The sequence below is a fragment of the Tiliqua scincoides genome, chromosome 12 (genome assembly GCF_035046505.1).
Source record: "Tiliqua scincoides isolate rTilSci1 chromosome 12, rTilSci1.hap2, whole genome shotgun sequence".
Taxonomy (NCBI): domain Eukaryota; kingdom Metazoa; phylum Chordata; class Lepidosauria; order Squamata; family Scincidae; genus Tiliqua; species Tiliqua scincoides.
The window spans coordinates 13,741,347-13,768,596 of NC_089832.1; the positions used below are offsets into that span (position 1 = coordinate 13,741,347).

The 27,250-nt window shown below is 46.1% G+C and overlaps 1 protein-coding gene across 1 annotated transcript in view; it reads right to left on the reverse strand.

Moving 5' to 3' along the window:
- Positions 1-27,250, reverse strand: part of LOC136663086 (connector enhancer of kinase suppressor of ras 2-like) — a 319,906-nt gene that overhangs the window by 73,010 nt on the left and 219,646 nt on the right. Inside the window, exons 12-13 of the mRNA XM_066640022.1 lie at positions 18,867-18,953; positions 16,641-16,894 (exon numbers count right to left, since the gene is read on the reverse strand). Of these exons, the coding sequence (XP_066496119.1) occupies positions 16,641-16,894; positions 18,867-18,953 (341 nt within the window). The remainder of the gene's footprint in view (positions 1-16,640; positions 16,895-18,866; positions 18,954-27,250) is intronic.

A 27,250-nucleotide genomic window follows, 5' to 3' on the forward strand; every position in this document is an offset into this window, starting at 1 on the left:
CAACCTTGGGAACCACCACCACCACTTGCACTGAGAGCTGGCGTGGCCAGGTGGAGCCTCTGATGGGTATTCAGCGCCCCACCTGAATGGCCATTGATGGCTACCCTGCTTGAACCTGGAATGTACAAAAGACAGAAAGAAATCTGCAGGAGCTACAGGAGAGCTCCTGATGAGGCCCTGTCACAGAGAAGAGCCGAAAACTTCCCTGCAGTACCTTCACGGTTTATAAGGCCATCATTAAAACTAAGTAAGGGATATCGGAACGTCTCGTGCCATTACAGCGCTTAAAATATGAATGAAGGGTGATGATTTTCTCCCTAGAATGATAGCAGACAGGCAACAAGACTGAGTCACTGAAAGAGCTTCTGGAGGTAGCCAGCCCATCACTCCTCTCTTGACACAGACACTGGTCCATCATTTATTCATACTTGGAGACTAAATGAGGTCCTTCTCATCTGCCTCTCCATTCTCAGATTATTAATTTTAGTCTCTGAAAAACGCAACTCTCTTTTGGCTTGTTTAACTGTCTCCACTCTCCTGTATTAATCAACGAAGCAGTTTCTTTTAAAGAACTAATTTCCTCTTGGTCTGCAAAAAGAGGGAGGGAGGGAGGGAGGGAGGGAGGGAGGGAGAGGCAGGCTAAGCTTGTTGTGCTGAGATCAGAGACAGTCGGGTTCAAATCCCCACATAGTACACTAGGTAACTGTGAGCTGGTCGTTATGTAAGAATAATAATTAGCAGTTCTATAGCCCTAAAAAAAATTGCAAAGCATTTCATATGTATTGGCTTGTGATCCTATCAGCAACCATGTAAGGCAAGGAACTATTATCCCCACATTGAGGCTGAAAGTGAATTAATGGCTGGGACAAGATTCAAAGTGGGAGAATCCAGATTTGCCACTCTGCTTCCAGCTTGGTTTGTTTCTTCAGTGGACCATCTTTCAGGACAGACCATTTTTACAACTTTGGCAGAACACCAAGTGATAGGGGAAGGGGATGGAAAGGGTCCTGCAAGATCTTTTTGGAGCAATACACTACAATAAGGACCTGTTCTGCACTTTACATATGAGATGCTAGAATTCTGGAACATTGTTGAAATCCTTCCTCATGCAAACTCATGCAAAAAACCTCACAACTCACCACATGTAGTGCATGAGCAGGTTGGAGGAAAGGTTTAGCAAAGACTTCTCCCTGGTTTGCTGGTTTACTGCATGCAGTGAAGATTTTTTTTTTTTCCGTTTTGCAAAAGGAAACATTCTAAAACATGACACTGCCCCATCCCATGCAGTCTGAAACGGAATGGTCCAGAATTCCATCATCTCAGTCTGTGTAACGTGGAGATTGGGTCACTGTAGCCGAGTCTCAACCAGAGTGGACACAATTTGGGAGAGAATAAGCAAAACCCTCTCGATGCCCCCTGCCCCCCCCCCAATCACTGACTGCCCAGTGCTTGACTGTTGTCGGTCTCGCTACTTCTTGTTAGTTTGGGGAGAAGATGGCTTCTTGCTTTTCAGCCTGCTCTGAAGAACATTCCAGGTGGCTGTTTTATATATAAAGGACACACCATCAACCAAAGTTCTCACTTGAAAACCAGAAGTTGTCAAACCACAATGAATTGCTATGAATTGTTGGCTGTTATGAATCATTGCCTTTCATTGCCCAACGGCAGAAGCTCTGTTCAAGTTTGCCTGTCACTTCATATTAGAAGGAAGTACAGTATAGCTTGTAGATATCTGCCCAACACTTTTTGGGGGTGTCACAGAGGCACCAGAAGCCCCTTCTCATCCCAACACGTTAGTGATGCTTCTAAATCACAGTTGCTAGAATCCAGATTTGGATGCCTGGATGGAGAACTGCCTGGCCTCCTCTAGCAAATCCTTGCTGAGTGCAGCAGGGGGTTTAAACTTTAGCTGCTGCTCATAAGGCCAGCAGAGCACTGGGTGGAGGTTCCTTTCTGATGGAAGGAGAAGAGAAACACAGTGAAAAGCCGTTCTGGCACCCAGTGGAGGAGAAGGTCCAGGGTGCTGATAAAGCTCTTCCCCAGCTGAGTACAAGAGGGGAAGGATAAAGCTCTGAGGCACTCCACAATGGCTGTCCAATGCTAAAGCTATGCATGTTCATGAAGATCTGCCTCCCAATGTAGAACTAGATCAAATGGGTACAAACTACGAGAGAGGAGATTCCAGTTGGACATTAGGAATTCTTGACTTGGCAGTGAAACGGATTGCCAAGGCAGTGAGTTCTCTCTCACTGAATATCTTCAAGCATAGGAGCGAAAGGTACCTGTTGGAGATGCTCTAGGTCGGGATTGAACTAGATGACCTTGTAGGTCTCTTCCAACTCTATGATTCTATGTTCACTGCAGGGACCTCAGAGGCGAGCTTGCCTCGGACAGCCTATGCGCACTCTGAGAGTGACAACATGACACAACCATAGATTGGGCTGGACTGGCGCCACTGTGCAGCTCTCAGTGCAGCAAGAACAAGCAAGTGGGATGGCTTGACAGGATGTGTAAACTCTATGGTTTGAAAAGTTAACACACATTAGTGGGGCAAAGGAATGCTGTGATTTTAAAAAAGTAGACCATGCACAAAGGACATCAACCACACAGGAACATATAGGCAACAAAGGCAACTTCAATAGCCCTGAAGAAACTACTGCTGCCTGCTTTCAGTTTAAAGCAACTTCCATGATTCAGCATTGTTTCCCAAAGGCGCATAATTGTTCCCAGTACAGCTGACCCTAATTGGAACCTTTCTTGGTCATTTTTCTTTTTTTAAAGGCGAATTACACCCTGCCATCATCACCAATCTCTTCCTGTGGGAGACTGAGGCATGCATGAGAATGATGGAGAAATGGACATCTGTGCCATTGTTCAGGGGAAGATGTCCATCTCCATGACGACAAAATTAGTATGATCACTGGGAAATTGGGACACTGTCTTAGAAAGGCGTTACCGAGTGCAACTGAGACTTCAGCAGGGCTCAGTCGAGTTGTAAAGGGTGCTGTTTTTGACTCTGCCCATAAGGAATTCATGCCTCTGTCCTGTGGACCTTCACAACCAAAATCATATCTATTTTTCCATGATCACAATTTTTTTTGGTGGTGGTGGGGGCATTGCTAGGGTAATACAGTAATATAGCATACTGCATAATGTTATAAGAAAAAGTGCGTCCCTGACAGTGAGACTTTATTAAAGCCAAGCCCTTCAGCTTCAACAGGAACAAGACTGAGGCTTAGTTGTAATTTATGTGGGCAATGAGCTTCATAAGGTTAAATACACCTTTTGATATCAAATCTGAGCAGAAGGCTTTTGATCTCTAAATCACAAAAGGCTGCAGCTTATGTTTGCAGGTAATTGCACTAATGTGAACGCCGTCTCAGCAGATTGAAATTTGCCTGGTGAGATTAGAAGATCAAGGAGCTTCTCATCAGATGAGTTGAGCATGTTCCTATCTCAGGAGCTTCTGATGCTCGGAGTTGGATACCTTTCCAGGGGCTCTAACTCAAACTGCTCATTGCACAAAAAGTGAGGGGTGCTGGGAACAACAGGATCTGCATATATTATATTAAAGAAAGGGATTTCAGTCAGCAGTAAACAGTGGGGAGGGCTGTAGGTCAGGTAGCTCTGCATGCAGAAGGATCCAGGTTTCATCTCTAGAAAGAGCCAAGACCCCAAATAGCCCTGAGGAAATGTCACAGACACTGTAGGTAATACTGGACTAGATGAACTCTGGTTTTAACCCAATGCAAGGCTGTCTTTGTATCAGTAGTCCCCCCTCCCCAGTCATTATTTGCATTCCAATGCCTGCGTTGGCTCGGTCATGTGGTGAGAATGGATGATGGCCGGATCCCAAAGGATCTCCTCAATGGAGAACTCGTGCAAGGAAAGCGTCCTACAGGTAGACCACAGCTGCAATACAAGGACATCTGCAAGAGGGATCTGAAGGCCTTAGGGATGGACCTCAACAAGTGGGAAACCCTGGCCTCTGAGCGGCCCGCTTGGAGGCAGGCTGTGCAGCATGGCCTTTCCCAGTTTGAAGAGACACTTGGCCAACAGGCTGAGGCTAAGAGGCAAAGAAGGAAGGCCCATAGCCAGGGAGACAGACCAGGGACAGACTGCACTTGCTCCCGGTGTGGAAGGGATTGTCACTCCCGAATCGGCCTTTTCAGCCACACTAGACGCTGTTCCAGAACCACCATTCAGAGCGCAATACCAGAGTCTTTCGAGACTGAAGGTTGCCAACAATGAGGGGGGGGGGATGTATCAGCTTTTGCTCTCAGAAGAGCAAACAGGAGGGCAATCAAAATTGGAACAATGACAGAGGAAATGTCAGTGGTTCGCACTCATTCAGCACCGGGACCCACTTTTCAGAATGAGAATTTGTCAGGACCCACCAGGAGTGATGTCATGACCGGAAGTGACATAAAAAGTATAAAGTATATTAAAGTATATTGTTAAAAGTATATACATAGTAGCTTGTTCAAAGTACAGGTCTGTAACATTTCCCCAGATGCAGTCACATACCAGTCTTAATATATTAAAAATAAAATAGTGAAATGAATGGGAGAAACACTGTCCTATGCTGATTAACACACTTTTGCACAGCCCGCAGGTGTACACATTTAGTCCCTGTTGCATATATGCAACGTTGAGTAGAAATGGCTTAAACTAGCACTTCTTCCCTACAGCTGCCTAGAGGACATCTGATTCTCCCAACATCATGTAAAAATCTCCCAACTTCATGTAGAGTTTGGCTGCAAGATATTCTTGGAAGGTAGGTATAGGTTACAGACACCCCTTCCTCTTTCGACCTCTAGCCTCTTTTGCACCCATTTTGCACCCATTTCAGTTGGCCACGTGCCAGTAGGTTGCAGAGCAAGAAAGTAGGAGCCTGAAGTCTTGCACTGCTGTTGTATGTGCCAAACTGCCAGAGCTTCAGGTCACAGGACTGAAGCTCAGGGGTAGAGCATCAGTTTCACATGCAGAGGATTCCAGGTTCAATCCCTGGCAGGATCTCCAGGTAGGGTAGGTAGAAACCTCTGCAAAAATACCTGGAAGAGCACAGGCAATGCTGAGCTGGATGGACATCAGCCTGTCTGAGTGCTAGGCCATTTTGAGGGTTCCTGAGCTTCAGCCTGACTCCACCTACTCATTGATTCAGGTACTGGCCCAAACTGTGGCTGTGGTATTCAGATGCCTCAGTGTTATCAGAGAGGCAGGAGAGTGTCCAGCAGGGCAAGGAGGCAGTGCTAAGACAAGCTTGCTGGAACAACAGGGGAGCTGTCCAGCAAAAGGACCAAATCCATGCACCACTTTTCAGCTCCCAGTCACAGCTTCCAATACTGCTTTCCGATGACAAACTCCACATGGGAGACTGTTCATGGATTTCTTGCATATGATCTAGTATAGATCTAGTTTTCAGGGGCCACTTCCGCCCTTGACTTTGACTTCTTCCATGGTTGGGACATGCTGCAATTTATTGTGCAAGGAAAAGATGCTTTGGGGGACGAGCCGCTTTCATGGGACTTTGGAACTACATTATGCCACTGAGATAACTTAGGGATTCAACAGTTTTAATGAGACTGGTTGATCTTCTGTTAGCGCTGGACAGCTTTCCTCTGATAACTCCTAGCAGCAACTTCACCTACCATTGTGAGGTGGGCTGACTGATTTATTGCAACATTTTAATTAATGTAAGTATCTCTGAATGTCAGCTTCAAGCAACTTTTTTTGATTGATTAGATCCAGGCTTAATGGGATTGTGCAGCTGCCTCCAACTATCCAACACAGATTCAAAGAAGGTCAAAATTCAGAATACAATCTTTTTCATAACCTAGAGCAGCAGTCACCAAACTTGCAACTGCTGTGTTATGAAAATGCAGTCCCTGTTCGAAGTGCAGCTTACCATTCTACCACGTCGCCACATGACTTTCACCTCATTTGGGAGACCATGACTTTCACCATTGGGATGGTCTGGGCAGTCGTGTCCCAGAAGGCTGAGTGACAGGACGTCGAGGCAGATGAGATTGCCCAGATAGTCCCTTTCCCCAAATTGAGGTGGAAGTCATATGGTGACCTGGTGGAATGGTAAGGTCCACTCACAGGGCAGATGGATTAGTCCAAACCCTGGATCCGGCCCCAAGGATGCGGTTTGGAAGACCCTGCCCTAGAGGTATGAATTTCATATTGCTTCCACTTTCTAGGCCATGGATCCCATTAATCCAACCCGCCAGGCCCTATGGGATAAATAAAAAGAAACCTCTATTTTCTTAGATTAACCCAACAAAAATATTTACCGTTTGTATAGCTCATTTTCAGTAGTCCAAATGCTTCACGTTACAACAAGCCTGTAAGGTAAGTATTATCATCACCATGTTGCAGATGGGGACAGCTGAGGCTCAGAGTGAGCAGCTTGCCATAGACTAACTAGTGAGTTCAGGCAGAGAGGAATCTGAAACATACCAATTTAAACCTGTTTCTTAGCCACTACACTGCACAAGTGCTCCAAAAAGCCCTGTATGACAAAATATGGATTTTTGTACTCTTCTGGTGACAATTGTGAAGCCAAATTTCTCATCTGACGTGTAGGAAACCCAAGGCTTGACTGAAAGCCTTGTCCTTATCTCAAAGGTGTGGGAGGTGAGGTGACTGAAGTTACGTAGCTACGCACACAAGCCTTGGAGTGTGCAATTTCTCTACCTATTTGGAGCTCCTGTGCTTGGGAGTGTAGCCCTGCTACTGGTTTAGCCCTGGATATAGCATTTAAATAGGTTCCTTCCACACAGTTTGACTCTACTGTTGTCTATTCAAGCGATCCCCATCTATGAACAGTGAACATTTTGGGGGCAAAACATTTATGAATAGTGGACATTTTTGGGATGAATGCTCAGCTTACCTGGTAGCATGCTAGCCCCCTCCCCACTTTTCCTGCTTCCTGAATTTGAAAAGGAAGAGAGAAATGAAATGAGAGAGTAATGTGTACCATCTCTGAAGCTCTGGGACTCTCCTCTCCTCCCCCTTCCACTTCATTTCCCCCTCCCTTTTCAAGCAGGAGGAGGAGACATTTTAGTCACGCCAGCCCTGGTAGGAGGACATCCTCCTACTCAACAGAAACCACTGTTCTTGTGAATGCGGCCTCTGCTATGTCAGCAGGAACAATAATGCCTACATAGTGAGTGGGGCTTACAAGAGGATATTGGATTGCCCAGTCGTGCTATCTCTCTCGAAGGTTCTCCTGCAGTGAGTGTAGAGGATCAAGATCAGCAATTGATTGAGCTACGGCTGCACAGTGGCCTCCATCAAAAACACTCCTGGCTTTTTAAATTTTTATTTCTTTTGTTGCTTTGAAAATCACAGGTCCTACATCCTAAGCATTTTTTCTCTACCCAGTAGCAGCCCCTGATGCCAGAAGGCTTAACTTATCTCTCTAGTTCAGTAAGCTGACGCTAAACCCATCACAAGATATAAGAGACACGCACAATTTTTTTTTTTTTTTTTGGTGCTTGGCTAAAAATAAAAGATGCCTTTGAGGTTGTTCACCCCCCTCGCCGCCTGCCCCTTCAACTTGCTCACAGATAGCAGAGAGGGAGGAACAGGAAGGAACTTTCCTCCCAGCAACATATATTTACAACTCTTAATTTCAGTGCTGAAAAGCAGACAGGAAGCAAAAGGGGGTGTGTGTGTGTGTGTGTGTGTGTGTGTGTGTGTGTGTGTGTGTGTGTGTGTGTGAGAGAGAGAGAGAGAGAGAGAGAGAGCTGTTTGGAACTGGAGCAATGAACAGAAACACTTGGAAAAATTCTCTTCAGTAATGGCAGTAGCAGGCAATAGCTTGGGACAGCCAAAGTCTCACAGGTGCCCCAAATCTCCAGCAAACATTACAACAGTAGTTTTCAGGCTTGGTCCAAGCCAAGGAGGTCTACATCCCCTCACTGCTGCCACTTCCACTACTTCCTCATTTCCTACAGTTTCTTCTAAACTGCCCAGATGGAGAGGATCCAGGGGCAGAACCTCTCCCCTCCCAACATCCTCCCTGCCTGGTCACATTAAAAGAAGTGGCAAGGGAGGAGAGGAAATGGTCGTCTGTTCTGGATCATGAGAACAATCGTAAACAGATTGCAGTGCAGTGGTGGCTATCACCACCTCCAGTTCTCCCTCTATGATCTTTGGCCATGCTGCCATAGGGTGTGGAGGAACAATGCCACATTCTTATCCTCCTCTTGCATGTTCTTCAAGGGAAGCATGTGAGAAAAGGCTTAGGTTATCCCGTGGAGCAGCTGGGCAGGCGGAGGGCCAGGAGGGAGCATGGTTTGTGCAGCCTCTTGTCCTCCAAACATGATTGAATGTCCCCCATTGTAGCTTGTGTTCCCTGACAGCTACAGGTAGCCCCACAGGTATTCCCTCCCCACAGGTAGCCTCTTTCAATCAGCTCAGGTCGCTGTTGCTTAGTCACTTGGCTTAGGGGCCAATCATACGTTACTGGTACAACGTGAGAGCTGACCAAAAGGGAGTCATTTTCCCACACCAATCTTGCCACCAAAGGCTACATCTGATTCTGAGCGCCCAATCCTATCCAATTTTCCAGTGCTGGTGCAGCAATGTCAATGGGGCATGCACGGCTTCCTGTGATGGGAAGACAGTCACGGAGGCCTTGTCATGGTAAGGGAATGTTTGTTCCGTTATCTCAGGGCTGCATTGTGGTTGCACCGGTGCAGGAAAGTTGGATAGGATTGGGCACTGAAAAAGTGAAGAAAAAAAACACCACTCTTACGCAAGAGGCTTATGGGCTAATATGCTTAGAGGATATGATTTTCCCCTATTCTTTAAATCATCATCATCATCATCATCCTGTGCACTTATGTGACATATAACATTTTTCATCTCGAACTGTGGAAGAATTTTACGCACAATAATTAATACAGCTTAGGAACATTCTGTCAGGCAGGCCTGGTTTATCATCATTTTACAGATAGACTCCCACAGCCAAATATGACGTGAAATGAGGGCATCGACAGGAGCCATTTCACATTCCAGTTGCACTTGCTCTCTGATAACTTGTCTCATTACATTTGCCAGTTCAGTGCAGCAGTAATGATCAAGATGCTCTGGCAGAAAAAAGTGCAATATTTTATTCTTTAAATAAACAAACACCAGAAACCAGTCAAGATTTTCCAACTGCGTAACAGAACAGTAAAAAGGTTTTTAGCTACCACACTTTCCAAATTGGCTGGCCCACCCTCCTGATGCCGGAGGAGGTGTCCATGTTCTGGTCCTTCCCTTGCCCAGTGGTGTGCCAGGCACTCATAAGAACATAAGAACAGCCCCACTGGATCAGGCCATAGGCCCATCTAGTCCAGCTTCCTGGATCTCACAGCGGCCCACCAAATGCCCCAGGGAGCACACCAGATAACAAGAAGACCTGCAAGGCTTCCTGGGAATTGTAGTTAAGAACATAAGAACAGCCCTGCTGGATCAGGCCATAGGCCCATCTAGTCCATCTTCCTGTATCTCACAGCGGCCCACCAAATGCCCCAAGGAGCGCACCAGATAACAAGAGACCTCATCCTGGTGCCCTCCCTTGCATCTGGCATTCTGACATAGCCCATTTCTAAAATCAGGAGGTTGCACATACACATCATGGCTTGTACCCCGTAATGGATTTTTCCTCCAGAAACTTGTCCAATCCCCTTTTAAAGGTGTCCAGGCTAGAAGTCATCACCACATCCTGTGGCAAGGAGTTCCACAGACCAACCACATGCTGAGTAAAGAAATATTTTCTTTTGTCTGTTCTAACTCTCCTAACACTCAATTTTAGTGGATGTCCCCTGTTTCTGGTGTTATGTGAGAGTGTAAAGAGCATCTCCCTATCCACTCTGTACATCCCCTGCATAATTTTGTATGTCTCAATCATGTCCCCCTTCAGGCGTCTCTTTTCTAGGCTGAAGAGGCCCAAACGCCGTAGCCTTTCCTCATAAGGAAGGTGCCCCAGCCCCGTAATCATCTTAGTCACTCTCTTTTGCACCTTTTGTCTCTTTTGCACTCCTTTTCCTGCTTCCTGGATTTGAAGAGAAGGGGATGAAACAGGACAGGAAGTGTGGAGGAGCGGATAGTGGTGGGTTAGACTGTCTTCTCCTTACATCCTTTTCAAATCCAGCATGCAGAGAAGAGAAGCAGTGGAGCTGGGGGGGGGTAGATGGAGGTGGCCATCCCCTACCAATTTGCTGCCTGAGATGACCAGCTCACTTGGACACCCGGCCCTGCTGCCAAAAAATGGTTGGCAACCTTCAGTCACGAAAGTCTATGGTATAAGCCTACAGCACCCGGTATTCCCAGGCGGTCTCCCATCCAAGTACTAACCAGGCCTGACCCTGCTTAGCTTCCGAGATCAAACAAGATTGGGCATCTGCAAGGTAACAGTTGCTGCCAAAGAGATAAGCTATTCACTCTAATGAACCTATGATGCTATCATATTGGTCCTGTTCAGAAAACCAACCCACAAATAATGACCAAGGAACAGGTAGCAGGATTGTGTCCACTGGTCCTCTCCCCGCAAGCCGTCACATACTGATTATGGGATCAGTCCATTCTTGCAAAGAACTGCAGGCACACATGGAGATTCTGCGTGTGCAGATTTCATGTGACCTGTTAACACACAGAGGGCTTGAGTCTACAAATAGAATGCAAGGTGAATCCCAGCCTAAAATAGAGGCTGCATCTCGTTTCTGGGATCTGCTACTTCCAGGAGATCCTTGTGAGGGTGAGACCTTGCCTCACGTGCTCCTTGGCAATCTGTCAGTAATGCCACTGAGCCCAGCTGCACCAGAATCTTCCCAGCATACCTAGAGAGACCCAGCACAACTTGAGGTTGTTCCTAGGCGATGCCAGTTCTCTTTGCAATACACCTGGAACTGGAATGCAGAATCTGTTCGTTCTACACACCACAGAAGGGACACTGAAGAGGATAATCAAAGAGGTTCTTGCAAAACACCTACTACTCAACCTGTTACATGTAACCAAAATTATAGCAGGCCCAGACCGAGCTAAAGGCATGCCTGGTGACACCCAAATCTTCTGCTCCGCTTTTGGTTTTTTTCTGTAGTATGTGAGTGCTCAGATTCACAGGCAAGGAGGAGAACAACTCACAAACTGCTACCTCCGCCCCTCCACTGCCTCCTTGTTCCCAGCCAGCTACTGCCTGCTTAGCCAGGTGCCCAAGCACAACACATTCCCTTCTCGGTGTTTCTGCTACAGCCACCTCTGCCTGCAACTGAACCATTTTTTTAAAAGGCAGGAAGAGAACAGTCGAAGCGTGCAGGGAGAAACGGTGATGACCTAGAGTTGAATTTCTCAAAGTGTGCTCCGAGGAGCCCTGGAGCTCCCTGAGACCCCTTTGGGGCTCCATGAGAGCACCCTAAGTGGCTGCCATCTGCCCCCTGCCTGTTTTGCTCATCTGTCCCTCCTGCCTCTCCTGTTTGTGGTTCTCCTTCCTCATTCCCCTCATGTTCCGATTCTTCACTAGTATTCAGCATTAGGCTTGGTGCTGAGCCACTTCATGCATGTGCCAATGTTCTGGGCCTCCCCAAGATTTTGCACACGTGCTAATGGGGCTCCTTGAGAACCTTTTTAAGCGTGCAAAGGGCTCCAGAGACTGAATAGCTTGAGAATTATTGGTCTAGACTGTCTTCTAGGAGATTGCCTCCTTACACATTTCCAGTATCCCTGCTTTCTAAAAACACTTCTGAAGTAGGAAGAGGTAATTCTGGGAGTGGTAAGGGAATGGGTAGATTGGAGACCAGTTGAGGCAGCCAATAGAGACCCCCTTTGTACGGGGTGTGCCCCCTGCCCCTTACCCATCTGCTGCCCAGGGAGTTGTTCCACCTGACCTCATTAGCAGGCTGTCCTTGTCACTGAACCTCTTGAGTCTTTGGAGCTTTCCTCTCTGTGCTAGTGCACTACTCCAGCCTAGACCACATTTTATTCTTCTACTCAATGTCGTGTTGTTCCCTCTTAACTCAGTGACGCTTCCCAAAGGACAGACTTAATGAAATTCATTAGCCCTATTAAGGGCAGGATGTGCAACTAAGAAAAAGCCCTCTGCTCCTCAGGAAAGTGGCAAAACCTTTACATTGCCTTTACAACCTTGTAGCAAAAAGGGTCGTGTTTCTTGACATTAATATTCTCGTTAGTCCAATGTTGCGCGCAGCATCAAACCTGGGCAACCGGCCAAGATTGCATTAGTTATGCTGCAAAGTTTCCTTCTTCGAAGCCGTTTATGAAACCACTCCAAATGTTTTAATTTTAGGTTTCAATTCCACAGCACTTCCTAAACACTTATTTAAATGAGATAGCTCTGTGTAATTATCAATGTGGTGATATCTTACACCCTCTAACTTTAAGACATCCAGCCATGACTTGCCCAGAACAAATGTTCTTTTTTTCTGCAAACCTGACATGGGAAGGAAGGAAGGAAGGAATCCAACAGCTTAAACTATGCTGGATACCTCAGTGGTCTTCAACTTTTTCATACCATGACCCCCAAAAATGAATTAATAGTGAGGCTGGGAAGACACTGTTGATCTCCCCTCCTGGGACCCTATCTGCCCACTCTTTGCCCCTTCACCATCCACTCCCCAACCTGATTCACCCTCTTAGTACTGTTCACTGTAACCAAACATTCTTATTAGAAAGAGCAGAAAAAATTACCATGGTCTGGCATTAATGAAAGCTATTTTAGCACAATTTCTAAGAACCTGGATTGGGGGACAATCTCCTGGTACCTGAAGGGGTACACCAAATGCCTCCCCCTTTACCTGTGGTGCTCTAGTCCAGTGGTCTTCAACCTTTTTTATTCATGTATGTTTTGTGACCCCAAAACTGAGGTTTCTCAACCCCATTGGGGTTCTGATCCCAAGGTTGATGAACACTGGAATACATCGTTCTGAACTGAGCTATATCCCAGGAATCTCAGGCAAACTTTAGGATGGAAACTGAACCACTTCTCCAAGGGTGGGGAGGGAAGAGGAGCAAAGATGGACAGAGATGAGCTAGAAGGTCAGAGATACTCCCTTCACACTTCTTCTTCTGCTCTATACATCTTCCTTTATGAATCCAGGGGGTGGGAGGAGTCAGGACATGGTGTGGTGTGGTGCAAGGGTAGCAGCTGCAGTATTTGGCTCACTGTCTCAGGTGTTGGGAGGATCAGAAAGGCAAGCAGATCAGTATATGGATGTAAATCAGACTAAAGCAGATAAATTCAGGAAGGAAGCAGGCACACTCTCTGATTGAGCCAAGGGACTGCCTTCACCTGTTGCGCTGCTGTAAATTTATAAAGGCCCTCGAGGTCTGAAGTCACTGTGACCGAAACCTGCGGAACACAAGCAACAGACCAGTGTATGTGCCATGCTCCAGACTAGAACAAATCAAGCAGATACACTGTGATAATGAATTTACTCAGAAAGAGCAGCGTCTCTGGCTAAATTGCCATTTTCAACTTTCCGCCCATGTAAGGCTGAAGCTATGATTTCCAGAATGCATTCAACAGTTACTCTTAACCAAGTGCTGTAAATTTTCTTTCCTCGGTGCATTTTCCCATTATGCGATCAGCCTGGTTTTTGGCTACCTACGGTACACTTCTCATGCGGCTGTAATGAAAACAGTAATTTCCAAAAATGCCCAACTGTGAACAAACCGTGGAAGGGTTGAAAAGAAACTCAGCTGGAATACAGAGACTTTTAAAGCAAGCATTCCCCTTAGTAACCGCCGTCTATATAAAGTGGCTGACTCTGAGTGACAGTTTTGCTTCAAGCCTTCAGTATAAACAATTATAGCACATTACTGACTCAGTTGCAGGGTGGCTGATATAGTCATTAAAAATCTGTCCAAATAAGAAAAGAAGTCAAACTTCCTTTGCTTTGACTTGACTTCCTTTGGTTGCAAAGGCTAAGAATTTTTTATAGGAGTACTTCTTATTGGGAGACTACCCTATCATTATCATTTATTTATCTCGTAATTGAGATTAATATAGTGCCATCAAAGTATATGGTACTTTATACAGAGTGCAACAGGTCCCTGCCCCAAGAAAATTACAGTCTAGATCAGGGGTGTCAAACTCCTTTCATACAGAGGGCCGAAGCTAGTATTGGTGGTGCTCACTGAGGGCCAGAAGTGATATAATTAAGCAGGTGATGGCCAGATATCAGCACTCTGTTCTCACATAGAAACTCATTAGCTGCAAATGACGGAAGAGGAAATGTGCAAATCTTATTGATACTTTCAAAATATGAGGGAGTCCAATTAACACGCTGGGAGAACCCAAACATAATGGGGGACAAATTGCTTCTGGGGGCTGCATTTGGCCCATGTGCCTGATGGTTGACACCATGCAGGCAGGGACAATCAGGGCAAGCACCTGCAATAGTTTCAGTTGCACATGCATTTAGGGAATGGGCACTGAGGCATGGCACCAAAGCCTTTGTGGAAAATGCAGATCTTAAGAAGGGTTTTGAAATGGAGGATTACACTGGTGATCTGAGTGGGAGTGTCACACATAAGGGGCAGCAACAGAGAAAGGAGCTATTTGAAGAAGAGGGGAACCTTTGGATGCTCGAGGGCGATGGCATTTTTTCTCTTTACTAGAACTTCTATTCCCCCTTTCAACAATATAAGCTTAGCAAAACAGCAAGAGTAAGGTTAGAGACACTAGCTGCTTCCTCCTTTCCATCCTAGCCACTCTGCTCTCCCCCACTCCATTTTTCTCCTCCAGTCCAGGGAGAGGGAGGATAAAAAAGAGTGACAGGGGAAACAGCAAGCATATCTCTGGGTAAAGCAGACAAGCAAGATTTTATTGTTTACACACACATACAGAGGAGAGAAATATTATTATGAATAATAGGAGGGAAAAGCAAACAGAGACTGAATTACATGAGACACGTGTGCTGTCTTGGCTGTACAATGAAGTAGAAAAGCAAAGGAAAACACTCTCTAATGCATATTCTGGCACACAGATGCAACGGTCCAAATGAAATACCTTTTGGTTACCGAGACTAATGAAGTATAACAAAGCTAAATTCCATAACAGTGCATAACTTAATTCCATCTCAAGGGTTAAAGTTTCAAACAGCTTCAGGAGAAATATTTTTGCATGCATCCGCTGACAGGATGAGTCTGGGGGGACACTTCAGGGAACCAGAGCTGAAACATGATGAAGCAGAGATTTTGCTGTGGTTGAGCGGTCCTATTGCTGCTAAGAGGAACAAAGCAGGCAGAAGGGTGGCCAGGAGCTGAGCTACTCATACTCACTGTGACAGGAGAGGGAGCAGGATTCAAGTGCATTCCTCATACAATTGCATCATCAACCTGCAGAGGTCACTGTAATAGGACATACTGATGCTGCTAACCTGGAAGACAACCCAGCAAGTATGGCTGGGAAAGATCTCTACTGGAAGTCTTGGAGACATGGTTGCTGGTCAGTACAAACCAGTAGTTCTCAAACTTTTAGCACCAGGACCCACTTTTCAGAATGAGAATCTGTCAGGACCCACCGGAAGGGATGTAATGACCAGAAGTGACACAATCAAACAGAAAATTTTTTTAATAATCCAAGGTTGCAATCCTACCCACACTTATCCAGGAGTAAGTCCCATTTACTATCATTATTAAAAGAATATACATAGAGGCCCGTTAAAAAGTACAGATCTGTCACATTTCTCCAAATGCAGTCACATACCACAGTAGCATCAAGTCTAAAGTATTAAAAATATTGAAATGAATGGGGACTCACCTGAAATTGGTTCACGACCCACCAAGTGGGTCCTGACCCACAGTTTGAAAAACACTGGTATAAACAATACAATATTTCATTTCCCTGCTACCTTCAAAAGGAGAAATTATAAAAGGAAGAGAACTACTGATTTCAAAGACGGCACCACACAGAACACTTCCTTCCAGTTTCAAAACGGACCTTCCCGCTTTCTAAGCTTTGGCCCCCCATAACACACAACCCAACATAGGAAGCCTGGAATGCCCAAAGGCTTTTTACTTTTCCCTGCCACTGTACACTGGTTTGTTATAGCCAGGTCCTCTGAAAGGTGTCCACTTTCCTCCTCACTAGACCAGGGTTCTGTACATTCAAGGGAGAGGCTTTGAGGATTAGTGACGCTGTTGGAGCGTCAAACCTGTAAATCGCAATGAGGTTGGAACCACCGTTGCGCTCTCACTGATGCTCTTTCCATGACATGATTACCTCTGTATTGTGACGGATTGGCTGGATGATGGCATTCTCTCCCTGCACTGCATTTCTAGAAATCTGTTCTCTCCCACTGAGTCGCTTCTGATCCAGAACAGTTGTCACAGGGGAACCATGGATGAAGAAAACAGCAGCCTTTCTGAAGACCGTTGTTTCATGCAATCCCCCAGTTAGCTTCACTCTCCCATCTTAGACACAATAAAAGGGCATTTCTATCTCAGATGTGACATGTCCCTGTTGACTTGAATGAACAACTGCTGAAAATGTATAATGGGATGGAAAATATACACTTGATGTTGCAGAAGCCCCAAGCTACCATGACCTAGAATTGGTTTATCCTAGAATTTTGGATAAACACACACTCACACAGCACAACAAATGAATGTAAGGAACTTACATGATAAAGTGGAACAGTGTTGCTCTCTGCCAAGGAGAAATTCAAGACATCTTGCTGTCCAGGTTCGAGCTGTACACTCACAGAAGAGGTCAACATGGATGGGCTAATGGGATAGTTGGGGCTTCCACTGTTTTTCCCCTTTTTTCTTGACCTGCGACCTGTATCCCTCTTGTTGTCTTTCTGAGTCAAAGGCTCTTCTTGGATCACCAGGATCTTGTCATCACTCAGGTACCGCAGGAGTGAATTCTCAGAGTCTGTCATCAAGGGAAGGACAATGCAGAGGAAAGAGTTAAAGAAGTAACCTGGTTTAACTTCAATGCCAATTTAAAAAAACAACAACAAAAAACCTCAGGCAGAAAGTAAGGAAGGAAAATAAAAACTCCGATAAATCTCAGGCAGGTTCTTCTGAACATTTTCAAGAGAGGCCACAATCAGAATGATTTTCCTGAGTGGGTGTCATCTTGAAACCTGCCTGTTTTGCCAAGGCCTAGGAGAACTGAAGAAAGTGCTGCTCCATCAGGCCTTTGCTGCCTATTGATCCGAAGGGCCTACTTTCCAGCAACAGGCTTTTTCAAATCGCTGTTTTTGGCACACCAAGTGCTACTTCAGATTGTTGCTGCATAGAGCATGACAACTACAGAACGAGCCTGGCTTCAAGTCCCTCCCCAGAGGGGCAGAAATAAATGGAGACAGCCTCCCTTTGCTCTTTTACTGGCTGGAAGCAACCTCCAAAAAGCTTTGCCAAGTATTCAGCATTTGGTGGTGAATTTAGAGGTTCATGTGCAGCTAAAAATATCCAAGGAAGGAAAAAGGTTGGATGGGTTGGCAACATTTTCATGAGCAGCTTTGGGATACCCTCTCTGAGGAGATCAGGCTGGCCTGGCTCCTTCTTTAAAGTGGAAGATGAAATCTTGAGACCAGATTATTATGATGACTCAGTGCTTTTATTTAATTCTCCGAGGGTGCAATCCAAATGTCAGTTTGATAAGTGCCCTAAAACTCATTTGCACCAATTTGAGAGTCAGTTGGCCCACCATGGAGCCCCTAGCCTGCTCGCCAGGGCTGGATCCAACCCCTGCATCCATGATGCACATTGAGATGGTTGCCTCAGGCAGTAGGCTGGTATGGGCGATGCCCTCCTCCATTCACCCATGGTCCTTCCATTTCCACCCACTCCTTGGATTGAAAAAGAAAGAGGGAAGTTGAGTGAAAAAGGAAGTGTGAAGGAGAGGAGAGTGGCGAATAAGAGGGTCTCCAATGCTCTAACCCAGGGGTGTCCAAACTTTTTGGCAGGAGGGCCACATCATCTCTCTGACACTGTGTTGGGGGCCAGGAGAAAAAAAAGAATTAATTTACATTTCAAATTTGAATAAATTTACATAAATGAATATATTAGCAATGGAACCCTGCACATGCCCGATCTTGCCTGATCTCGGAAGCTAAGCGGGGTCAGGCCTGGTTAGTACTTGGATGGGAGACCGCCTGGGAATACCAGGTACTGTAGGCTTATACCATAGTCTTTCGAGACTGAAGGTTGCCAACCATTTATATGAATGAATGAAGGTCTTGCAATAGCTCAAGGCCTATAAAAGGCCTTGCACAAAGCAAGGCTGGCCTTTCCTTTGCTACCACTGCTGCATCACATATGTGAAACAGCAAGCAGCGCAGGAAGCCCTTGTCCCACAGCTCATGCGAAAGGTCGAACAGTTGGCCATCATGCTGAGAGCAGTTGCATCAGGCCAGCGTGGGCTCCAGCAAGTCTCTGGAGGGCCAGAGGCTCATTAGAGACTGGGGTCTCCCTGAGGGCCATATTGGGAGTCTTTGAGGGCCGCAAGTGGCCCCAGGGCCGGGGTTTGGGCGCCCCTGCTCTAACCCACCACTTTCATCTCCTCCACACTTCCTCTCTGTCTATCTCTTCTTTTTCCAGTTCAGGAAGTGTGAGGAACAGAGACTGGCAAATCACCACATAAAGGAGGTGCCAGGAAGACAACCCTGGGGAGAACCACAGCCCAGAGATCCGTGGACCCCCCCCCCAAAGGATAAAAATGTGATTATTACAATTAGTAATCATATGACATGTTCATATGTGGCCAGGGTGTTTTGTCTCAGGAGGGATTTCAAGATGAATCTGGAAGTTCAACAGGGAGAAGTGGTGTTTGAGACAAGGTCAAGGAAAGGAAAAGAGGGTTAAGAAATTCTTGCGTGCTCAGGAGTTAAAGCACTCACCACGGCTGCCCCTCTTGTACATGTTGGGCTCTTTTGAGTCTCCTATCCAGCTGTATTCTGTAGGCATAGAAATTGGCCTCAGATCACCTGGAAAAAGTGCAAATGGAAACCAATTCACATCTAGGAATTCAAGAAAAGCAGGTAAATGGATGAAGATTCCTGAGGCACCTAAAAGGATAGCCCATCTCTCACAGCATGGGATTTTGTGGGCTGCCAGTTCATGGCACAATAAATTGGGGTCATTAACACACTGTAATACTCTGTTATTTTTGCTGCTACAAACTAAACACAGTTACCTCTGCAAACTATTAAAATTAGAAGATATTAAGAACAAAATAATAGTTAGATTGCACTAGGAAGATTTGGCGCATGCTACGTTTGTAGGAAAAACAATAGGCTGTTTTCCAGAATGACCTAGAGCAGTGTTTCCCAAACTGTAGGTTGTGATCCAATTTTTGGTGGGTCATGGGCTTGCCATAACCAGAAGTTCTGGGTCACGGCAGCCTACAACCCACATCATTGTTTGCATAGCATCCCAGAATGTCTTATCTTGCAAGGCATTCTGGGGTGTGACATGATGTGACATGGCCAATGACATGAATCGTGGGCCAGTTGGACCTGGAAGTAGCTTCTGGTTCATGCCCCCTATTGCCTCACAGCTTCTTGGTCTTGGTGGGCCCAGTACCTATCACGGGCACTGAAGAGTTCGTGAAGGTAAGACGTTTGGCAACAGCTGACCTAGCGTCCCACGCAGAGGATGAACACCACAATCCTATACATGTCTACTCAGAAATAAGTTCCACTGTATTCATCTGGGCTTACTCCCATGAAACTGTGTATAAGATTGCAGCCTGAGATGGCCTACATGCGCCTCAAGCCAAATGTGATAATTCACGTGATAAGTTTCAACACAAAGTTGCTCTTTACACTGTCACATAACACCAGAACCAGGGGACATCCACTAAAATTGAGTGTTGGGAGAGTTAGAACAGACAAAAGAAAATATTTCTTTACTCAGCGTGCGGTCGGTCTGTGGAACTCCTTGCCACAGGATGTGGTGATGGCGTCTAGCCTGGACGCCTTTAAAGGGGGATTGGACAAGTTTCTGGAGGAAAAATCCATTACGGGTTACAAGCCATGATGTTTATGTGTAACCTCCTGATTTTAGAAATGTCAGAATGCCAGATGCAAGGGAGGCAACAGGATGCAGGACTCTTGTTATCAAGTGTGCTCCCTGGGGCATTTGGTGGGCCACTGTGAGATCCAGGAAGCTGGACTAGATGGGCCTATGGCCTGATCCAGTGGGGCCGTTCTTATGTTCTTAACTATAATTCCCAGGAAGCCTTGCAGGTCTCTTGTTATCTGGTGTGCTCCCTGGGGCATTTGGTGGGCCACTGTGAGATCCAGGAAGCTGGACTAGATTGGCCTATGGCCTGATCCAGTGGGGCTGTTCTTATGTTCTTATGATAACACTTATAAACAAGGAGTGGAACACCTGTGGCCAGCTGGCTGGATTCTGACTGGGTTGAGAGGGAACAGCCTCCACTCAGTGGGGACAGCTGGAACAGAAAGCAGCAAAAGGGTAGAATCTAATGAGCATTTCAGACAGAGATCTTTCCCAGCCCTAACGGCAGATACTAGAACTTATTTGAGAACTTCTGCATGCAAAGCACATGATCTACCACTAAGCTATGCTTCTTCTCCATAGGAACAACCCCTAGAAGATCTTAACCAAGGCGTATGATCCTGATTCCCTCCTCCATGCAATGAACATCTACATGTTTATTTGTCTGTTCGGTACTCTAGGGTATAGACCTAGGGTAGGAAGTCTGGTCTAGAGGGTTGAGCCTCCATTTGCCTGAAGATAACATCCGAAGGTCGCCAGTTTGAGGCCACCGGCACCGTATGACCTTGAAGCAGCTGACAAGCTGAGCTGAGCTACTCCATCTGCTCTGAGCGTGGGAGGATGGAGGCCAGAATGTGCGGCCAGATCAGAACGAAACATCTGAATTGTTGCAGCTCTTGAAAAATAGAGCCTTCTTTCAATTGTAAAAATCCCTACGAGGATTTAAATTAGCCTGCCTATGTAAACTGCCTTGAATAAAGTCTGAGGAGAAATCTGGGGACCTAGAAAGGCGGTATAGAAATACCTGTATTATTATTTTTATTTAGACCTTGCAAACAGTCCACTTCCATAATAGCAAACTCAGATCATTTGAAGATGCAATGTTGCCTTCAACTGAGTAAGCCCATGGGTTAGTCTAGCTCAAAATCCTCCACTATGACTGGCAGCGGCTGTCCAGTGTTTCAGATAGAGGTCTTTCTCAAACCTAGTGGTAGATGCTAGGGACTGAACATAGAACCCCCTACACACAAAGCATCTGCCCCTGACATCTCCCACTAGGTTAAAGACCCCTACGCTCTGACCCTTTACATTTCTCTGAGCTACAATTCTGTCCCATTGGTCAGACCTGTGAATGTCTGTGTGTGGATGTGCACCTCCTCTGGAACGATCACTTTTATCAATCATTGGAAGCTGTTCCTCTGTAAGTAAATACCTCTTGTGGTCCATACTGAGATCAGGATTATGCAGGGGTGAAAGTGTCAATGGGTGGATGGTCTTGCAGCCTCTTCCAACAATATTGGTCAGTTTATATGTATTTATTTTGCCCAGGACAGCTTACAATGTTCATTAAAACTCATGCATATCTATCTGTTCTGAATGTACACTGGAAACGGATAAACTCCTTAAAAATACCATGTGTGGACAGACATTCAGCTGTTTAAAGTCAGTAAATTCTGTCTTTTAAATGTCTCAGAGCCCAATCCTAAGCATGTCTACTCAGAAGTAAGTCCCACTATAGTCAATGGGGCTTACTCCCAGGAAAGTGTGGATAGGAATGGAGTTTCACCCAGAAAGTTGTAAAGACAGGGTATTTGTCCCACACGCAACAAGCAACTAACTGCAGACGTCTTCAGGGTAAAGAGAAAGCCATCTAAGATTATTGGAAACCTAGACCTAGAAATTATGTTTTATGCATGGCATCTTTCCAGCCTGCGCTGTCATGAAACAGAATGTGTATTTCTACACCCAAATTCTCCAGAGGAAACCAGGAGTCATTTGAGGAACGGAACCACTAAGAGAAGCAGATCTGTGTTACTGTCTCTGCAAGCTCATCTTTCTGACCTTGTCAGCGTGCATCATCATCAACACACACATAAAACTACCCTCCAGTTCATGAGTCGAGCCCCATCTGAAACACACAGCTGATTAAAAAAACCCAAAAAACCCTTTGCAAATGCCAGTTGGGCTGTGGTTTTATGGCCCGTTTGCTTGAGACACTCAGGTTATTTTCTGAAACATTAGACACTGACCAATCTTCCAGCTCCCAAAATAAACTCAGAGATGGAAAAAAAAAGGACTAAATGCAATCAACAGCTTTCCCCCCTTTTCTTCCCAATCCAATAGCTCACAGTAGCTCCTTTCCACAAAGTGACAGTTTTTTGAAGGAGGGGGTAACTACACAAACACACACGCGGATTCACACACACCACCGACAACAAAGACTGTGTGCAGCTACGCAGAAGGATAAACGAAGCATGCTGTTTACTGATTTGTGACACATCTTCACCGACTCTTCCGCCTGTTAAATAAAAAGCCATTAATTCAGAATGTCATTACGTGTTTTGAAAAGGCCAAGAATTTTTCCCCCTGATTACAATCTCTGCCATGTATGATGAGAGCAATTAGGATTTATTTATCTAGTTGCCTTATTGCTATGAACTCTGCAATATGAACTCAGCTAAATGCTGGAGCAGGGAGTGGGGGGACTCAAGTCCAGCCATATCATGAACATCCCAAAAGGCACATGTGTGTATGCTTAGCAGCAAAGGGGATGGCACAGATGGGGAGCTGCTGTCCCCAAGAGCCTGCTCAGCTCCCCCAGCTCCCCCCCCCCATTCCCTGGTAAGAACTGCTCAGCATTATCACCCAGTAAAGCAGAACCTTTGGTGGGGGGGGGGGTGTGCTTTGCAAGAGATGGGAGAAGTCACCAAGGATCACCCTCTTCCTTTCCCAGCATCATTCCACAATTCCCAGAAGTCCCACCCCACAATGCAGACTTTTTACTCGTACAATCTGAACATTGTAGAGTAGGACTGGGGGAAACCAGAGGCTGGTCCACTGCTATTAGCATTCCACACCATCTCCACAAAAGCCACCTATGGTCCAGTAGTGAGGAGCAGGTGGTGCAACAAATGTGCTTCCTCCTTCACATTGCCATCATCACAGGGATGTGAAAAAGGACCTGCTTCTGTCTGCTTCCCCAGCAATGCGGGGTGGGGGTGGGCTGACACTAATGTATGCATCCATAGGAGTGGGGAACAGTTTGTCATCGGGGGCCACCACAAAATGTATGCCCTAGGATCTGCCCAAAGGTGGCACTGCCACTGCATACCAACTTTTGCGCTTAGACCAATTGTCTCATCCGCACTGAGCTGTTGCTTGCAGGTATTTAAAAAAGGAAAGCCACCAAGTTGCGTGTCCTTTGCCAAGATGGATGTGATGCATGTTAAGAATGTGGGAAACCTTTCCCATTTTCCCTGCAGATATTTCTGCCTTATGAAGCGTGGTGTGGCATGTCCAGAACACTTACTCACAAAGACGCACCTGTGATCTTCATGCGGGCAGGATATTTTGACCTGTTTTGACATTTTCTCTCACATCCTAGCATTAGTGACAATCACACTCCCCAGACTCTCCCCGTAATAGAATAGTGTATTCAGAAAGAAAAAAGGAGCTTTTTCTTCCTGTCCTCCATATAACTGTGGATAAGGGTATACAACCTGTATCTTCGTTCCCCTTTATCCTTGCTTCCACTTCTAACCCCTTCTCTCTGTCTCTTTTAGACTGCAAGCCTTTGGAGTAGGGAACTGTCTTGTTCTTTTCTTTCGTAAGTAACTTCGAGAACTCATTGTTGAAAAGTAGAATATAAATATGCTGACTGACTCACTGACTGAGGGCGCAATCCTAACCCACTTTCCAGCACCAACTTAACGGCAATGAAGCTCTAAGGTAAGGGAACAAAACTGCCTTACCTTGAGGAGGCCTCCATGACTGCCCCCCAACTGCAGGATGCAGCACATGCCCCACTGGCACAGCAATGCCAGTGCTGGAAAGTTGGTTAGGATTGCTTCCTGAATGAGTAAAACAAATCACTAACACAGATCCTCTGTACTTGATACAGCTCCCCACCTTGATCCACCTTCCCCTTTTTGTCACTGAACTAAGACCAACTTGGGAGAGGGAACTCAGATTCCAAAATTAGAAAGAGCCATTCATGCAGGACCATCATCTGTGGGATGCTGCCGCTGTGCAAATCAATATTTCATTCATTATGAACTGCCACGTCCTCTTGTTAGTCTCTTCCACTGTCTTATCTAAATCCCTGGAGACTGCAGGTCATTTGCAACCATCTTTCTTCCCCCGCCCCACCTGAGCAACTTAATATACTATGTATGGCACAGTATATTAAATGATGGGAGAATCTCTTCCATTTTACAGAACCATCAAGCTAGCTCTGCATCTTTTAAAGTCTGGTCACAGAAGATTCCGCCTTCCCATTACCTGACAGCTGTGCCCCAAGTCTTCAGTAGGGTTGTCCCAGTGATGAAACCTGCAGAGAAAAAGGATGGGGGGGGGGAGGAGGAATTCCTTCAGCCCCACCTACCTCCTCTTTGGAGCCATTATCAGACAGATAATAGAAGAGATGGGTGAAAAGCTTGGGGGAAAAAATCTTCTCCCTGGAACCTGTCCAAGATTCTGAGGATCTCACTGGTGACTTCTCTTGATCCCTGCTCCTCAGTCCAGCTGATTTCCTGATTTACACCCTGTGACCTATACTCAGCCCTGCCTGAACCAGACAGAACAGGCAGTAAGAATGTCCAAGAACATGCTGGGATGTTAGAGAAAGTCAGGCACTGACTATATACCTACCAAAAGGTATAACACACGCAGACATTCTATAAACAGTTTTTAAATGATGTGGTTCTCCTCCAGTGGCAACGCAGGAGCTGAACGTTTCCATAATCTGTGCAGCAGCACTAAGAATTTTCGGAAAGCAGCCTTAATCTCCTGCTCTTTAAAAAAAAAAATTCCCCTGAAAGAGGTGCTACAGTCCAAATGATCATCGCAAGAAAATTTAAACACTGCTGGAACCTAAAACTGCGATAATGTATCTGGTGTCTTAACTATAACTCATTGTTCACTCAGAGTTTATGAAGGCAAGCCAAATCCATTTTATTGGCTCACATTAAAAAAAACAAAACACAACACAACTATTCCAGTTTCTCTTTGATCCTACTATTAAGGCAAAATGCCAATGAGATTTGCTTGCTTGAGGAAAAAAGGCCATGGTAGAGAATGCAGTTGTACTAAATTTTGCTTCCCAGTATTAATCACGTGACAACCCAGCAAAGTCCTGATTTGTAGAAAGTATGAAGAGAAATGGCACATTGTTGATAAAAAGTCTGGGAAAACACCATGTTCCCATGCCCAGAACCAGGGGCTCCCAGGACATAGAGGCTCCCAGCACAGCTCATTCATCCTTCAAGCTTATTGTTGTCTACATTGATTGGAAGATGCTCTCCAGGGTTTCAGGAAGAGAAGGCTCTTTCCTATCCCTACCTAGAGATGCCAGGGTTTGAATCTGGAACCTTCTGCATTCAAAGACGGGGCTCTATTAATGAGCACCAAAACCTTACCTCCCCTGCTGTTATTAGGACCCAGGCAACCATGGACCTTGATGAGGCCCCTTCAGGGAGGTAAAGGAGGAATAGACCTCAACAGGGCTTTCTAAGAGTTCTCCAGAAGCCACAAGCACTGAAGAGTCAGAGCCCACTCCCCTTGCAGAAGACTGAACCACAGAGTACAGAAATTTGGTGGATTTAGCACAAACACCCCCACAGCAGACCCCTGTTCTACATCCAACTCCTCCATCATTACCAAATGATGGTTTTGACCTATGTAGGGCATGGCCCTCAGCCAGGGCCTAACTTGGACAACCCCTGGCCCCATAAAACAACTAGATGCTATGGAAGAGGATCCCTGCGACCATGTTCTGCACCATGACAACCTACTTCTTCCCAGTAATTGTGCGATGCAATGTCCTTGTTCTTTGCTCTGCTTTTGTGAGCAGCAACAAATAGAGTGGACGTTGGAAAGCTCCAAACATCTTGTTGGCAAACTTCAGTCTTGAAAGACTCTCGTATCGCGCTCTGAATGGTGGTTCTGGAACAGCGTCTAGTTGGCTGAAAAGGCCGATTCGGGAGTGACAATCCCTTCCACACCGGGAGCAAGTGCAGTCTGTCCCTGGTCTGTCTCCCTGGCTATGGGCCTTCCCTCTTTGCCTCTTTGCCTCAGTCTGTTGGCCAAGTGTCTCTTCAAACTGGGAAAGGCCATGCTGCACAGCTGCATCCAAGCGGGCCGCTCAGAGGCCAGGGTTTCCCACCTGTTGAGGTCCACTCCTAAGGCCTTCAGATCCCTCTTGCAGATGTCCTTGTATCGCAGCTGTGGTCTACCTGTAGGGCGCTTTCCTTGCATGAGTTCTCCATAGAGGAGATCCTTTGGGATCTGGCCATCATTAATTCTCACGACATGACCGAGCCAACGCAGGTGTCTCTGTTTCAGCAGTGCATACATGCTAGGGACTCCAGCACGTTCCAGGACTGTGTTGTTTGGAACTTTGTCCTGCCAGGTGATGCCAAGAATGCATTGGAGGCAGCGCATATGGAAAGCGTTCAGTTTCCTCTCCTGTTGTGAGCGAAGAGTCCATGACTCGCTGCAGTACAGAAGTGTACTCAGGACGCAAGCTCTGTAGATCTGGATCTTGGTATGTTCCATTAACTTCTTTTTGGACCAGACTCTCTTTGTGAGTCTGGAAAATGTGGTAGCTGCTTTACCGATGCGTTTGTTTAGCTCCAACAGGTAGATGAGCCTTTACCGGCTTTACTGGCTAACGGGTAGCCTTTACCCTTTTGAGCCTTTACTGGCTAACGGGTAGCTGCTTTACCAATGCGTCTGTTTAGCTTCCAACGGGTAGATGAGCCTCGTCAGCCTGGAAAGGCAGCTCATCTAAGAGAAGGAAAACTCTGATCCCAAACCTCCACTGCCTTGTGGCTACATCCAGTTATGGAAAAGGCTTCAGGAGTCAACCTCAAGGCAAAATCAGGAACCGGAGTCCCTGAGGCAGTTCGTGGCTGTACACAGTCACGCTCTGGCAACTCCTGCGACACCGCTGGAACCAACCGTATTGGCTTCTGCCTTTCCATTGGATCATTCCAGCGACGTGGAGAGGGGGGATTTGCTGCATGGGAAACAGTCTATC